The sequence below is a fragment of the Bidens hawaiensis genome, unplaced genomic scaffold (genome assembly GCF_021521415.1).
Source record: "Bidens hawaiensis isolate Kalapana, Puna unplaced genomic scaffold, B.hawaiensis_p1.1 tig00022187_1, whole genome shotgun sequence".
Lineage (NCBI taxonomy): Eukaryota > Viridiplantae > Streptophyta > Magnoliopsida > Asterales > Asteraceae > Bidens > Bidens hawaiensis.
In genome coordinates this window covers 20,676-36,636 of record NW_027493446.1, presented here as the reverse complement: position 1 = coordinate 36,636, position 15,961 = coordinate 20,676, and the positions used below count along the sequence as shown (strand labels likewise).

Sequence of the window (15,961 nt, the reverse complement as noted above, 5' to 3'; positions counted from 1 at the left end):
TTCAAAAAGATGAAGGTGTTTCAGTTGGATGTAAAGAGTGCGTTTCTTAACGGGAAAGTTGACGAGGTTGTGTATGTTGAGCAACCACCGGGTTTTCCTGACCCAGACTTTCCTGATCATGTATACAGGTTGAGCAAGGCGTTATATGGTTTACATCAGGCACCTCGTGCCTGGTATTCAACGTTATCGGACTACTTGCTGGAAAATGGTTTTGAAAGGGGTTTGATCGACAGTACGCTGTTTGTGAAGAGAGAAGGATGTGACTTCTTACTGGTTCAAGTCTACGTGGATGACATCATTTTTGCTGCATCAAGAATATCCATGTGTCAAGATTTTGAGGCTGTCATGAAGAAACGATTCGAGATGAGTGCTATGGGTGAACTAACTTTCTTTCTAGGATTGCAGGTTGATCAGAAGAAAGATGGAATGTTCATTCATCAAACAAAGTATGTTCATGATGTGCTGAAAAGATTCAAGATGGAGGACAGTTCTCCATATGACACTCCAATCTGCGTCAATCACAAATTGGGAGCTGAATCAGATGGTGACGCAGATGTGGACCCTACTCTGTATCGGGCGATAATAGGTTCTTTAATGTATTTAACTGCTTCTAGGCCTGATATAATGTTTTCTGTTTGTCTTTGTGCTCGCTTTCAGGCAAACCCAAAGGAATCTCACATGAAAGGTGTGAAGAGGATTTTGCGGTATCTCAAGGGCAAGCCGAAACTAGGATTGTGGTACCCAAAGGGAGGAGACGTTGAACTGGTGGCATATACTGATTCTGATTATGGAGGTTGTAATCAGAGTCGGAAGTCAACAACAGGAGGCTGTCAGTTTCTTGGAGGAAGATTAGTTTCCTGGCAGTGCAAGAAACAGACATCAGTCGCAATTTCAACTTGCGAAGCTGAATACATGGCAGCATCCAACTGCTGCTCTCAGGTTTTATGGATTCAGCAACAATTGCGCGACTATGGTCTGAATTTCTTACTCACTCCTATTTTAATTGATAACACTGCCGCCATCTCAGTAATTAACAATCCCGTGAAGCACAGTAAAACTAAGCATATTGACATTCGTCATCACTTCATACGGGATTGTGCTGAGAAGAAACTGATCAAGATCGAAAAAGTTGATACACTTGAAAATTTTGCTGACTTGTTTACAAAAGCGTTTGATAAATCCAGATTTCAAAACCTAATTGAACTAAATGGGATGATCAATCCCGAGTAACCATGTCTTTGTTTTTGATTTAAAAAAAAAAAAAAAAAAAAAAAAAAAAAAAAAAAAAAAAAAAATGAGTCTTTATTGCTTAAAATTAGTCGGTTACCTCGGTTTGATGGACATCTCCTCGGATATGTTTTGGTCCTTGTTTTCGACTTAGGAAATGAGGATAGCCATTAACCGGAAGACTGAAAGTAACTGGGGCAGTGTTGACATGTTTTTCTTTCAGTTGCTGAAAATTAGTCGGTCATTCTTAGTAAGAAGGACACATACTTGCATGTGGTCGGTCCAGCTGATCCAATGGATCTTCAGGATAGCCGTTTACCTGATGACTTTGACATGATTGGGGCAATTGAATTCAATACTTTATTTTGGGAAATGAAATTACTTTTCAAGTCTATTACTTCGTAAGAAGTTCTTTGCTGTGTTTAAAAGAAAATTGATCCACCCTTGGAAAATGATATATATACTGACTATGTGTGCCTAACTAGTGAAGTTATTAAGCTTAAAAGGCTTTAGAACAGTCATTGTATGTCATGGTAATTTTAATGGTGCGTAAAAGTGTATGTGATACTAACCTAAATTTACTCGAATTTAATGTGGAAACTCCTTAAGAGTTTTGCATGTCTTCATACATATCTTTTCGAAGGATAGGCAGAAAAGCAACTACCCAGTCATACACGAGCCCGTGAGTGTTCTGATTCCCGTGAAGAAAGCATTTCAAGACACTGCAGTGATCCAGATTCGGGACTTGCAGTAGTTTAGTACTCCGATGAAAACTCTTATGTGTGATTAAAAAAAAAAAAAAAAAAAAAAAAAAAAAATGTACTTATGAGAAGTAGTGACAATAAACACGAGAACCGACACTTCTCAAGATTTCTCAAGTTTGGAGTAAGAAGAAAACGGGAAGCAGACAACGAGTATCTACAAGTTAATCAGACACTATGGGTCGAAGTCAATTCGGGGTGACTTGGGTATAGCCAAATACGCTTTGAGAATAGATAGAAGGCATCATTACCTCTGAGTTGTTGCCAACTTAAATTTTTGAGCTTAACTGAACCTTAATCCGTATCACAGAAACAATGAAAACCATTTAAGTTATTACATGCTTATAACCTGCTTCTCTATGTCATAATACAGCCAAACACGGATCCAAGTGACAGTCACGTAGTTAGTATGATTCCTGTTAGGATCTTTTCTAAAACATGGTGGTCCCCTGACTAGACTGAAATTTGATCCCTTGTTTCGTAAAATAAGTTTTTCCTATTTTTTAAGTTGTATTAATTTTGACTGGTTACTTGGACATGACCATTTTAGTTATAACTCTTTTTGGAAGCTTCCAAGGTTAAATGACAAATTTTTCAAACTTAAAGGGCTGATTTTGTAGTTACTGGCGAAGTTGTTGAATTTGGCGAAGTTGTTGAATTTGGCGAAGTTGTGCTTAACTTCGCCATGGCGAAGTTATTCGTAACTTCGCCAGACACAACTCCGCCCTATATATGTTCTGTTTCAACACTGTAGCTCTTTCATAAATCTTCCGGCGAACATAAAACCTCAAATCCTTCGGCGATCTTTATACTCAATCGTCTTTTCGATCTTGTGTTTCTTGTTACTATTATTCTTGTGGTATGTGTTATCACTTGTATCTTACCTCTCTCGTTCGTAATAGTTTACCCGGTTCGAGACCTTGGATCGTCGGTCTTTCAAAACCAAGTTTTTCCGACCCTTTGTTACGTGATCATGGACGAGCCTTACGTCTCAAATCCTTTGAAATATGTTGTTCTTCACTTATAAATCATCGATTTTGTCCGAAAATCATCGGACAAAATCGATTGAATCTGAACAGTCGCTGGTTCTGGTTCTGGCGAAGTTAAGGTTTTGGCGAAGTTATCCTCAACTTCGCCAGTGGCTGAAGTTCGCCAATGACGAAGTTGTCCCCAACTTCGCCCTCGGCTTAAGTTCTCCAGTGGCGATGTTAACCGTAACTTCGCCAAGAATTTAACTTCGCCTATTTCAAATGCCTTATCAGTTTTCAGACGAACTTAAGGACGAAGCGAAGTTGTCTCCAACTTCGCCTCACCCTTAACTTCGCCTGTACTGGTTACCTCACAACTTCGCACTTGGTTCTATGCGAACTTGTGGAATACACTACTGCTCTCTAACTTGTCTTGTTTGGTGCAGATATGGCTGCTGTTGGAGGAACTGGTGGTAATGACGGTGATGACCAACGACAATTCTTTCCATCCCACAACCAATATATCACCTTAGATCCAGATGCACGAGGCTTAGATGATTTCAGGGAGATTATCACATTTCTCCAGCGATCAAGGATATTTCATGCTTTAACGACAACACTGCCCATCTCCCTGCCAAACATTGAGGACTTCTGGAAGACAGCTTACCTTGATTGCAGGGCTGAGCCTTCGGTGATACGAGCAACCGTAAATGGCCAAAACATACAATTCTCTTCTGAGGATATACGGTTGGCTCTGCAGTTCGGTGCAGAAACCAGAGATGACCCTACGGAATTCACAGCTCCTTTCCGTGATGGAGCATATTTGAGAATGGGTTATTCGGGTCCGCTGGGGGACTCACAAAGGAGGAAAGGCTTTCTGCTGGACCAATGGCGTTTTCTGATGCACGTGTTAATTGTGTGCATGTCCGGCAGGAAAGCAGGAACAGACGGGATGGGTGCGACGATGCAATCTGCCATGACGGCCCTGACTTACAATCGTCGTTACTCTTTTAGTCAGATGATTTTCTATGAGATTGATCGTCAGAGACGGGCGACGGCGCGAGAACGATTTATCATGTATCCGCGATTTCTTCAAATGATTATTAATCATGTCGCTCCGTCTCTACCGCAACGGCGCCCTATCAGATACGTTGAGTGCGTAACAAAACGTATCTTTGCTCAGTGCAGAACGTCGAGCACTCGAAGCAACCCTGAACGCCGTCCAAGGCATACTCCACTGTTCGGGTATCTCATTAACCCGGAGTATGTTCCTGCAGGAGGGGACGAGTTCAGGGATCCCCAACCACATCAGGCGGCAGCACCTCATGCTGTATCAGCTGCGCCTGTTGTCACTTCTGCTGCTGTGCCAGCTACTTCATCGCAGGCTGTGTCTGCTGCTGCAAACATTGATCTGGATGCTGCCTTCAGTGGACACGGTCTGTTCGATATGGATCTCTCGGGTTCTCAGATTTTGGGTACTACCTCAGCGGCTACTTCGGTAGCTGAAACCGAGCTGGATGAAACATTTGCTGAGGCCAGACGGTTGTTGGTGACTCGGGAGAGGATATCGGGTAAGCGGCCGAGGGCTGTGGATGAGGATGAAGATGATGAAGATGAGGAAGAGGCAGTCCGACTTGTGCTGAAACGCTCACGTCGAGAACGACAAGGTATGGCCACTGGAGCGGGGGAGACTTCAAGGTTCGTACGATTTGCTCCGCCTGCCTTGTCAGGTATGTCTCTATTGCCTACTACTGCACAGGTTACTACGGTCGAGGCGTCGGCACCAGCAGTTGTGTCGCTACCACCCCAACTGGTTGATCCCCCGGTGGTAGTTGCACGCTTCGTCGACTCAACAATTACAACAACTGCAGGGTTACCTAGTGTACCACCTGCGGTCACTTCAGCTGCTACTTTTCCACCAACTCCATCGCCTGCTTCAGACTCTGAACGGATTGCTTCGCTGGAGCGTATTGTTGCTGAACAATCGAAGACCATTGACCGCCTGGTGGAAGCCAATCAAATCCAAGCCGCCCTCCTGGTAGAACACGGACGAACTATCGATGCCTTCAAGGAATTCTTGGCATCTCAGGGGGAGACGACTTGCAGGGGCGATGAGTTGAGGACAAAGAGACGACAAGATCATGACGATGATCCCAACGCACCTTCGGGTGCAGGTGGTGAGCTGCCAAGAACCTCTCAGGATCTTGGGGCTTCCACAGCTGAGGGGGAGTCAACTGATGCAGCGGGTGATGATGTTGTGGATGTTGATGACGATGCTGATGTTGAAGACGTCATCGATGCTTTGAAGGAGTTAGATGAGGAGGAGGTTGATGACTTTGTGAATGATGATGACGATGATGTGTTGCCCGTGGAGGAAATTGAAAGGATTGGAGAAAATATTGATGTGGTGAATGTGTTGGAAGAAGGAGAGATCGTGGATGACGCAGTGGAACATGAGATTCCAGCTGTTGAAAGAGCAGATTTGGGAGATGAGAATGTGGTAGATGATACGGTATGGGAGGAGCAACCAAATTGGAAAGAAGGGTGTGCTCAATGGTTTGTTAAAACTAAGAAGCCTGCAGTGCCAACAATGTTTAGAAAGACGTATAATATAAAGGGCTATGCAGAGTCGAAGAAAGGTATTATATGCTGGTTGTACGACAAAGAGTTGAAATTATTTGTGATCAAAAGGTACGACGGCATTCAATACTTTAAAAGATTATTGAGATCTCTAAACTCCCTACCGGAATGCGAGGTGAAAGAGTTAGCAAGACTGGGGCTAATTAACAGAAGTAACGATAATATGGCGAGAATTATTGAAAAGATCGTCTGGAAAGAAGCCATCAAAGACAAAAAGTTTGAACTGCTAAAGCCTCAGAAAGGAAGATTGATAGAAGATAAAGATAGGGGAATGAGGGCTGACGGAAAACCATGGATGGTTATGAAGTATAAACCAGTCCGACATCTGAAGGAAGTACCAATGAGAGTCATGCCCAAGAATGTCCTAACAGATCTGAAATGGTGGTATGTGGATTGCGAGACAGCTGAGGCGGTTATGGAAGATGAGGACGAACAAGAAGTTCTTCGGGTTTATGACCCGATGCATCTTGTTAATCTATCGCAGGCTGATCTGGAAGTGCTGAACAACAAGAAGATCTTCTACATTCCTGCTTGGAAGGATCAAGCGAGGAAATATCAAGGAGTTGTGTCGGTTTGTGTGAGAGAAGGGGCGCACGCGTGAAAGTGCAAGATTACAAGACTCAGAGATCAAGATATGAAGCTACTGCCAAGGGGGAGTCTGTTGGTACATGTTTGTCAGTAGTTCATAGTCTAGTATTTGTTATCGAGTCTGTAATATAGTTAATGGTTTGTTTATGTTTTGTTTTGTAAACTAGCGAAGTTATCAGCAAGTTCGCTATGGCGAACTTGCTGATTTAGCGAGGTTACTGACAACTTCGCCAGTGGCGAAGTTGTCGTGTTTAAATACACTGTTTCAGCCGAAACAGAAGAGGACGTGAGTTAGGGTTTTTGGTTACGCTTTGTTTCGTTTTGTTCTCTGTAACAGTGACTTACTGTCACGTGTTTAGTTATTCAATATAACGTGTTTACCTTATAGCTCGTGTTCATTGTTCGTGTATTCAATCTCTACAATATCTACACTCGTACCTATATACGCAGGGATTCCGCACCTGCGTTGTTAGAGATTTCCCGTGTACGATCCGCGTTCAGGAACCTACAGTTAGTATGTATTGATGTACGTCATATCTAGTTTTTTACTGGATAGTTTTTTTATAATATAAAAGTCGTTATAAGAAAAGGCTCATGCAATTATGCAAACGGGCATTTATAGTTAGAGTAAACTTCTTAAAGTGACATAAAGGTTTTGATTAGCGAGAGTGGTTGTTGTATATTATATTTTTAGGGTAAAGTTAAAATATAAAGGGAGATAAAAATGAGAAATGTAAGAAGAATTTGTGACCACATAAAAAATCACTTAAAAATAAATTTAAAAAATTAATAAAAAAATCATAACTCAAAATATAAATAAAAAACAAAAAAAATTAAAACCTAAAATGTTTCCTTCATCATTCTCATTCAAAAAAATGACGAAAATGAGTAAAAGACACAATTATAACTAAAAAAATACATAATAGATCGCAAAATATAGCACAATGTTGAACAAAATATAACACAATAAGTCAATAATATAACACAATATCAAGGAAAAAAGACACCATCAATGACGAAAATGAACACAAAACACAATGATCTTTTCCACACAACTTTTTTTTTTTGAGAATGAGAAAGACGGTTGAAACATTTTGTGTTTTTACTTTTTTTTTTTTTGTTTTTTTATTAAATTTTGAGATATGATTTTTTTATTAATTTTTTTTTATTTTTTTGAGTGTTTTTTTATGTGGCTACAAATCCTTCTCATCCTTCTCAGAATAACTAATTCTTATATTATTATCAAGAATTTAATTATAAGAACAAGAATGTGTTATGACTCTTGTTACCATTGTATTTGATATTTTGAAATTAATAAAACAATCATTATAGCTAAAAAGAATATTGTAAACATTGTTTTTTTTTTTAATTTTCAAGAAACTACTATATATTGATAATTACTTGACAGCATTCACATTAATAATGTTCATGTTTTATAAGTAAATAGTTTTATTTAGGAATGAATTAACAAGAAGTTATATATATATTGTTGTTCAGTTATTAAATCATGAAACCAGACTAGAACCTGAGATTTCTTTAATAACTAGGTTTCTTGCTCTATTGATGGTCATGAAACACAAGTACAAATGTTCCTCTAACTCATCAAGCTGTTCACGAAAACTAACATCATTGTTCTTCAACTGCCGACCGAATTCTTCAACACTTTGGATCCTTTTATGCCCTCTCTTGATCCAAAACTTGGTTGATGCTTGCATATGCTCAAGCTCATCGCTTAACCGAGCCACTAACCGACTCACCGTATCCAAATCACGGTTCAATATATACGTCCCCTTAGCCGCAACATCAAGTTGAGCATATAACTTAGCCACTTCACGACTCGACCCAAGCTCCATTGTTGCAACTATAATCCCCGGTGTGGCTACAAGAGCCGCTAGCGCATGAGTCACAATGATCACGGTTAAAGAAGCGGTCACAACGACTAGAGTGATAGCCGAGCCTCGTTTGATCTTGTTGATCCGTTTGAGTTTTGCGTAGGCCTTGTCCCGACTCAACTCGAGCCTTTTGAGTAACTTGAAGCAAGCGAGTTGAACGGATTGGACCCCGTGAGGAGAAGACGTGCGTGCTAGAAACGGGTTAAACGCTTTAGAAAACTCGGCTAACCGAGCTTCGGTGATAGGTGAGTTTCCTTTTCCTACACATGATACTTTTGTGGTTTCCATGGACTTTAAAGCGGCTTTAAGGGACCGATACTTGGTTTGCAAGCGGTCAATATCTTCTAAAAGGGACCCGCAAACATTAAAGGCGTTGGCGGTTTCGGAGAAGTAATCAGACAAGAGGGCGTGGTTTTCGGTTTTGTGTTTAGCCAAGGCGAGGATTCGGGTGACCGTGGGTTGGTCGGGATCGAGTAAGTTTTCGGCGAATAGTCGATAGGACGGGAGTCGGGCTGCGGTAACTGAGCTAACGGTTTGGTTTATGGTTAAACCGCCATGGGTCAAGTCAAGGACTCGAGCCCAAAAGTCAATGTAGGATTGTGTTCTAAATGCATTGGCATACTCTTCACATACATCTATTTCCAGTGAAATTGTTGGGCTATGTTTGGCAGCTACAATGAATATGCAATATTGAATATTTAGTGTCATGCAATAATAAACTACACTTAGGAGTTAAGATAGCATATGTACCAATTTGATTTATTTCATATAGACAATTCATAATATATTCATTTTACATAATAACAAAAATAATTTCATTCTCATCCATGGTAAAAATAACTATTTCGTGTATTTTTTATAATGAACTAAATTGAAAAATATTAAATTTTAATCATTACTAAAGTTTGTATTGATATATTTAAATTGGCAAATTGAAAATAAATAATCTCACCTTTAAAAATCACTACCAATGGTTCCATCTTTCAACTATTTGTCTCACAATAGTCATTCGTTAAAAAACACTTAACGTCGTTAAGTTTTTTCCTAATTTCAAATCGATGTTTTAGGACTTTTGACCGGAAGAAGGATACGAGTCGACCGATGTAAAACTTATCTCGAAATGACGAAATAGTGATCCAAACGACGAAACAGTGTTTCAATTCAGGTGCTTGAATTTCCAATTAACAAAAATCAAGCCATTTGAATCACCCTTTTGAGATAAGTTTTACATCAGTTGACCCGTATCCTTCTTCCGATCAAAAGCCCTAAAACATCGGTTTGAAACTAGGGAAAAAACATAACGACGTTAAGTATTTTTTAACGGATGACTATTGAGACAAGAAATAGTTGAAAAGTGGGATCGTTGCTAGTGATCCTTAAATGTGGTATTATTATTAGTCAATACACAAAAATGAGATTATTTATTTCCAATTTTCCATTTAAATTTGGTTGGATATATATGAAATTCACCTAGTTTGATGCATGTATCAAAAAATTTAATTTTAAAATGTACGAATGTGTCCTAATATATATAAAACAAAATAAACTTTTGAATGCAAAGCTAACAAAGAAAAGAAAACTAAAAGAATGAATCAGAACGATGATATTACCGTTGCAAGAATAATTCAGCTTAAACTTCATCGTACTTGTACTTGAAAACCCGTGTGTGAAAGACGAGCCGATTGAGAGTATGTAGAGAAATAATGCTGATTTTGAGAGTTTTGAAGGATGTAAGTGTGAATCAATTGTGAAAAAAAAAGAAAGTTGAGATTTTTATAAGATGAGGAGTCTTTTTTGTATTGATTTGAAGTTGCTTGAAAGCATTAAATTGGATTTTTGTTTCAAAAAGCTTATGGTGAAAGTGAAGAAGCCCTATGCATTTACATTTCACATCATTCGTTTTACGTGTTACGTAACAAATAACTTATAAACAATTAGGCATGTGAATATACCAAATATAATTCATTAGCTTTTTGTTTGGAAGCTTTTTACAAGCTTGTTGTTTTAAATCAAAACTTATTATTATTATTATTATTATTATTATTATTATTATTATTATTATTATTATTACTACCGTGAGACTTGTTACTAGGGGTGCAAACGAGCCGAGCCGAGCCTGAGCTCCGCTCGTTTAACTTATGCAGAGCTCGAGTTCGGCTTGTTTCGAGCTCTATTTTCAAAGCTCGAGCTCGGCTCGTTAGTAGATTTTCAAGCTCGAGCTCGGCTCGGGCTCAGCTCGTTTACTATTTATTAATTATTTTTTATATAATTATAAGTATTTTTATATATATTTTTCTATTATAATTTTATGTATAAAATAATATATATTATTTAATTATTTTTATTTATTTTTTATAACATTATATATATTAATTAATAAATATTAAATATATATTTTATAAAATTATATAAATGACAGGCTTGTTTAGGCTTGCGAGCCGTCTCAAGCTCATTAAGTGAAGCACGGGCTCGGGCTCGTTTATTAAACGAGCTTGCTTTTAGGCTCGAGCTCGGGACCGGGCTCGATTTAGCTCGGCTCGATCGAGCTTTTTAACAAGCCGATCTCGAGCAACTCGGCTCGTTTGCACCCCTACTTGTTACTGATAAATTTACATAGTGAAAATACATCACTAACCAATAGGATCACGTAAATGACAATTGGTGCTTAATATCTGATATTTAATTAAGTTAAAAGTAGAGAACCAATAAACGTTTGATTCAAATCTATGACCTTTTCTAAGACGCTTAGCACCAATTGACATTTAAATGAGTTAAAATACATCCATAAGACGCTTAGCATCATGTGTGGCTCTAATGTATAAACGATAAAGCAACCGTTTTAAACCGTCAAGCATCTTTCGGGTTTCACTAGACAATGAGAGTAACAATTTCACATCTCCAATGTATGGATACACAGAGAGATTTTTAGAGATGGTGGACTTTGTTCAAAAGATACTGGAGCTCCCAACTAAGCAACGACTATCAAAAGGAGAAGTTAGAAGCGATTCAAGCAATTTTCTTGGTGACATTTTGGATGATTTGGAAATTGAGAAACGAAAGAATTCTCACAAACAAAATACAAACTCAAAGGTGATTGCGGATGTTAAAGAATGTTCATTTTTATGAGTAACAAACCGTTGCAAAAGATCCACTTTAGATTGAGAAAACTAGTGTGCGTTTAATTTTATTAATTTTCCTTCATAAGCGTATGTTGTTCTTGTGCGATTATAATTTAAGTTTTTTTAGAAAATCTGGATTAATTTCTGTTAATTCAAAAATGTATTGTGACGACTTTTATTACTTGAAAAGGTTGAAAGGGTGGATGCAAAGATTGAGGCAACTTGAAAGCAATGTATTCAATCCCATGACTTCATTACCACGCATATTTTCTTTTGTCCATCTAAAAATGGCAAATACTATCAACGAAAGCCGTTTTTTGTAACCAATCTCATACGAAAACAGGTAACCGTTCTGAAATTGGTCTCCACCAAAATCCAGCGTGACCGATTCAAAGCAATGAACCGGTGTCTTGAGTACTCATAAGTCATAACCACTAATGCAATGAACCTAGCCACTAATGCACGGTCCTTTGATCCAGATTTCGAAAATTGAAGTGCACAAAATCAATTATTCATAAAAATAAAAAATAAACACCGATACATTAATAATAGATAAAAACTGCCATAAGTTAGAATTAGAAATTAACTTGAGTTCCAAAAAATAATAAAGATTAGCCCAGAAGGTTACAACCTCATGAAGAACTTTAGCCGATATTTGTTAGATCAAAACACCAGTTCAACCACCGTCATGAATTTTACTCAACTTCACAGGAAATAATCAGGTGTTCTTCTCGTTACATCAGGTTCGCCTCTTCTAGGAGCCGGGTCAAACTGCATAGCATATAAAGTTTTGTTAATACTTTACAAATTATTTATAAAAAAAAGGTGACTTCACAACGACATGAGATATCCTAATGTTTCCACCACTTACTAGTTACTAACGAGAACGAGTCAAACCTTGCCCAAAGTGTCCAAAATTATTTAAAACAACAATAATATTATTATTCAAACCTGGATGAATGTGTGGCCTTTGCAATCATCAACCTCCAGTATAGAAGCCATGTTCCCACATCGATAACAATAATTCGGTGCACTAAAGATTGTCACAACTTTTTGGTCCTATCATAAACAATAACCAACAGATATGAATCAATAGTGACCTCAAAATTTAATAAAGTTTTAAACTTTAGTACTTACATGTCCCCAGTTAAATCCCTCCATTACCAACTGATGAGCTCTAGCAATAAGCTTTAAGTTGTTGGTATGATTAAATTGCTCAGATATGTCCTGTAAATGAAAAAACTGGGTCAAACGGGTCACTAGCTTGAGTTAAGACATGGGCCAGATGATGAAGGAAGAAGACTAACCTGACCAAAGGTGTAACCAGCTCCACGAGGTGAGATGCCCCAACCGCAACGGTCATCTGGGTCAGACCACAAAAGATCACACATTGGACCCTCGTGTGGAACCTCTTGAACACGATCAAAACTTCTTATACCATCAAGTGTTTCAATTGAAGGTGACAACCCACCATGAAGACAAAATATTTCTGATTCAACCTAGAAACAAACATTATGTGATTAATGATTAAACGAAGAAAGAAATAGGCCTACTAGTTAATAAATGAAAAGAACAGATACTTACCAATGCAGTCAAAGGGAAATAATCAAAAAGATCTGTGAACATCTTCCAAACATTGGCAGAGCCATACCTGTAAAGCAATGAATATCAACAACGATATGTGATTATGATCAATATTCAATATAATTGTTGTAAAAAGAAAGTTGCTAATTCTTCTTTTATTACTTTTTAGATGTCTTTGAAACTATATTATCAAACTCCACAAGCGATACATATGATAACATATATAAGGATTCAAAACACTCACTTTCGGAGGCATTCATCGTAAAACCCGTAGACTTGTGTAATCTGTGAACAAAGATATTCAGATTATTAGTTAGTATGCATGTCAATAGAATAATAACTTTGAAGAAAAGATTATCGTTGAAATAATATAATGATACCTGCCGACTTTCATGATTTCCTCGCAAAATAGTGATTCTCTGAGGATATCTCACTTTCAAAGCAACCAAAAGCTGAACAAAATAAATAAGTCAACAATGATATGTAGAGGATGATAGATACATAAGAAAAGAATGATTAATACTATTGCTTACCGTAACTGTTTCAACAGAATAATACCCTCGATCCACATAATCGCCCATAAACAAGTAGTTTGTGTCTGGACACTGCGAGTAAAAATCAAGTAAACAACAAAATAGTCATGAAGTTAACTGATAGTTGTATACTGCAAAAAGAATAGTTGAGAATATTATTTAATATATACCTTTCCTCCAATGCGAAAAAGTTCAGCAAGATCATGAAATTGTCCATGGATATCACCACAAATAGTCACAGGGCTCTTTACAGGCTGCAGAAAAAGGCAAACATTCCAACACTTTATTAGTTAAACATACACTTGATGAGCCATTTGACTTGCAGTCAACTGCTAAATAAGCCATTTAACCGAACCCATGGTTCATACCTGAACATTGCTTTCGCCCATCAAGACCTCTTTTGCCTTCTCACATAATGTCTTAACCTAAATTCACAAAAAAAAAACATGCATACAACTAGGGGTGAGCAATAACCGAAAACCGACGAAACAGAACTGAAATTAACCGAAAAGCGGTTATCGATTATTTTTTACCCTCAGTTAACCGAGATTAACCAAACCAAACCGAACCACTCATTCTTTCATATAGTTTTAGCTTTTCATACCTCCATTTAATGTATTTATACCTCCATTTCATGTATTTATACCTTCATTTCATGTATTCATGCATCCATTTCTTGTATTTTTAGTAAAAGTTTCAGCCCAAATTTGATTTTGGTTATTAACCGAACCAAACCGAAAAATTAACCGGATAAACCAAAACAATTAACCAAAAACCCATTGGTTAATTTGATTGAGGTTAATACCAGCCTGAACCGAACCGTGCACACCCTTAAGTACAGCAATGAGTAGGGGTGCAAACGAGCCGAGACGATCCCGAGCTCGGCTTGTTTTCACTTACTCGATCTCGGCTCCTTTTGGGCTGTTTTGCTAAAGCTCGAGCATGGCTTGTGATTCGCTTTCTCAAGCTCAAGCTCAAGCTCAAGCTCCCGGCTCGTTTATTATTTATTAATCAATAATCAATATATATACATGTTTAATTAATAATCATTTCTATATATTTTGAAAAAAACCTTTATGCTCGGCTTGAGCTCATGTAGTACCTTAAACGAGCCAAAGCTCAGCTCGAGCTCGGGCAGTTTGAAACTATAACTTAAAAACACAAAATTCTCGTTAATGCTCAACGAGCCTAAACAAGCTTCCAATACAAGCCTAAAGCTCGAGCTCGAGCTCGATAACTAAACAAGCTTTATTCAATCCCAAGCTCAAAAAGGCTCGCCTCATTTCAAGCTCGTTATCAATCCGATCGCCTCAGCAATAAGCACACATACATCCATAATATCATCAATCACATCTCATTACAAACAAAACACGTAAACAACATAACAAACCTAACGCAAATCCATCAAATCACGTACTAATTCAATCAAATACAATCAAACAACAGTCCATTCACAACACATGCAAAATCAATCAGCCTCTAACGCTCACAAAAGACTAATTCATTCCAGATCCGTGAATAACGCCTAAATTCTAACCTAAATCCGTAACCGAGGCAAAATTATCCAATTAAACAATAATAATAATTAATAATAATAATAACGTAATGAAAATATAAAACCTCTGGTTCGGATAACGGCTTGCACTGCATGAGCTGTGAGATTTGTTCGTTGAGGCTCCCGTGGCTGTTCGAAGCCAGATCTACACTCATTTTGTTACGTAAATGTATATAACAACAATAATAATAATATTGTGTGTGTGTGTATAGAGATGAGTGTTTGAATGAATCCTAATGAATCATTAACGGAATTAGGATCGAAATTAGAGGTGCGATGAAGAAGAAGAAGATGATGATGATGATGATGATGATGATGATGATGAAACCCTTCGAGATCGGGTTTGTTGATTCTGGTGGTGGGTTTTTTTTTCGTCCAGAAGTTTAGGTGGATTGACGAGATGGACCTTTTGGATTTAGTGTTTGCCAATAATGGCCCTTGTGTGTTCGAGATATGATCGTTTAAGGCCTTGGTTTTTATCGATTGTTACACATTTTTTTAACTTTAAGAAGTTGTTGCTCGAAATTAGGGTTGTTCAAAACGCTCGAGGTTCGAAGCTCGGGCTTGTCGCTCGCTTGATAAAAGCACGAATAAAACTAGCTAAAAAAACTTGATTTGAGACATCCTGAGCTAAGTTGGCTCATTTTTGTAACCGAGCCAAAATCGGCCCAGGCTCGACTCAAGTCATGGCTCGGCCCGTTGCTCGATTTTAATGTCGTTTAACTTCAAAATCGAGCTAGAGCCTTAGCTGAGTTGCCTCGTTTAATTTCGAGCCCGAGCTCGAAACAGCCCTGGCTTGACTCGTGAACAGCCATACTCAAAATAGGGTTGTAAACAAATCGAACCGGATGAGCCCTTATCCGTGTTTGTTCGTTAAACGTTTGTCGGACAAACGGACGGTTCACAAACATCTACCAAACAAAACTTTGTGTCTATGTCCGCCCGTTAAGAAATTGAGTTTGTTCGTGTCTGTTTGTGTCCGTTTGTTAATGTTGCAACGTTAACGGACAAACGAACACTAACAGACGGTAATGAACACTAACGGACAAACGAACACATGAACATTAATGGACATTACTGGACAAACGAATACT

General features: G+C 38.1%; 2 protein-coding genes across 2 annotated transcripts; both read right to left on the bottom strand.

Annotated features, from left to right (window-relative positions):
* Positions 1–7,689: 7,689 nt before the first annotated feature.
* Positions 7,690–9,717, bottom strand: LOC143564969 (UPF0496 protein At3g49070-like). Its single transcript, XM_077052096.1, has 2 exons — positions 9,687–9,717; positions 7,690–8,747 (listed from the first exon to the last, which is right to left on the bottom strand). The coding sequence occupies exons 1-2, from the start codon at positions 9,715–9,717 to the stop codon at positions 7,690–7,692; spliced, it is 1,089 nt and encodes a 362-aa protein (XP_076908211.1).
* A 1,999-nt stretch (positions 9,718–11,716) lies between these two features.
* Positions 11,717–15,199, bottom strand: LOC143564968 (serine/threonine-protein phosphatase PP2A-2 catalytic subunit-like). The gene is made up of 11 exons (XM_077052095.1): positions 14,933–15,199; positions 13,681–13,737; positions 13,483–13,566; positions 13,313–13,384; positions 13,160–13,231; positions 13,024–13,064; positions 12,780–12,846; positions 12,503–12,694; positions 12,333–12,422; positions 12,147–12,254; positions 11,717–11,966 (listed from the first exon to the last, which is right to left on the bottom strand). The coding sequence occupies exons 1-11, from the start codon at positions 15,020–15,022 to the stop codon at positions 11,901–11,903; spliced, it is 939 nt and encodes a 312-aa protein (XP_076908210.1). The 5' UTR covers positions 15,023–15,199; the 3' UTR covers positions 11,717–11,900.
* Positions 15,200–15,961: the final 762 nt, after the last annotated feature.

What these genes read in the sequence shown, in the direction of transcription:
- LOC143564968 (XM_077052095.1), bottom strand. Translation starts at nt 15,022, where the DNA reads ATGAGTGTAGATCTGGCTTCGAACAGCCACGGGAGCCTCAACGAACAA. An exon ending in ATTTCCCTTTGACTGCATTG is followed by an intron (nt 12,695 to 12,779) that starts GTAAGTATCTGT and finishes GTTTGTTTCTAG; the next exon opens with GTTGAATCAGAAATATTTTG. An exon ending in AGGGATTTAACTGGGGACAT is followed by an intron (nt 12,255 to 12,332) that starts GTAAGTACTAAA and finishes TGTTTATGATAG; the next exon opens with GACCAAAAAGTTGTGACAAT.
- LOC143564969 (XM_077052096.1), bottom strand. Translation starts at nt 9,717, where the DNA reads ATGAAGTTTAAGCTGAATTATTCTTGCAACG. An exon ending in GCTGAATTATTCTTGCAACG is followed by an intron (nt 8,748 to 9,686) that starts GTAATATCATCG and finishes TATTCATTGTAG; the next exon opens with CTGCCAAACATAGCCCAACA.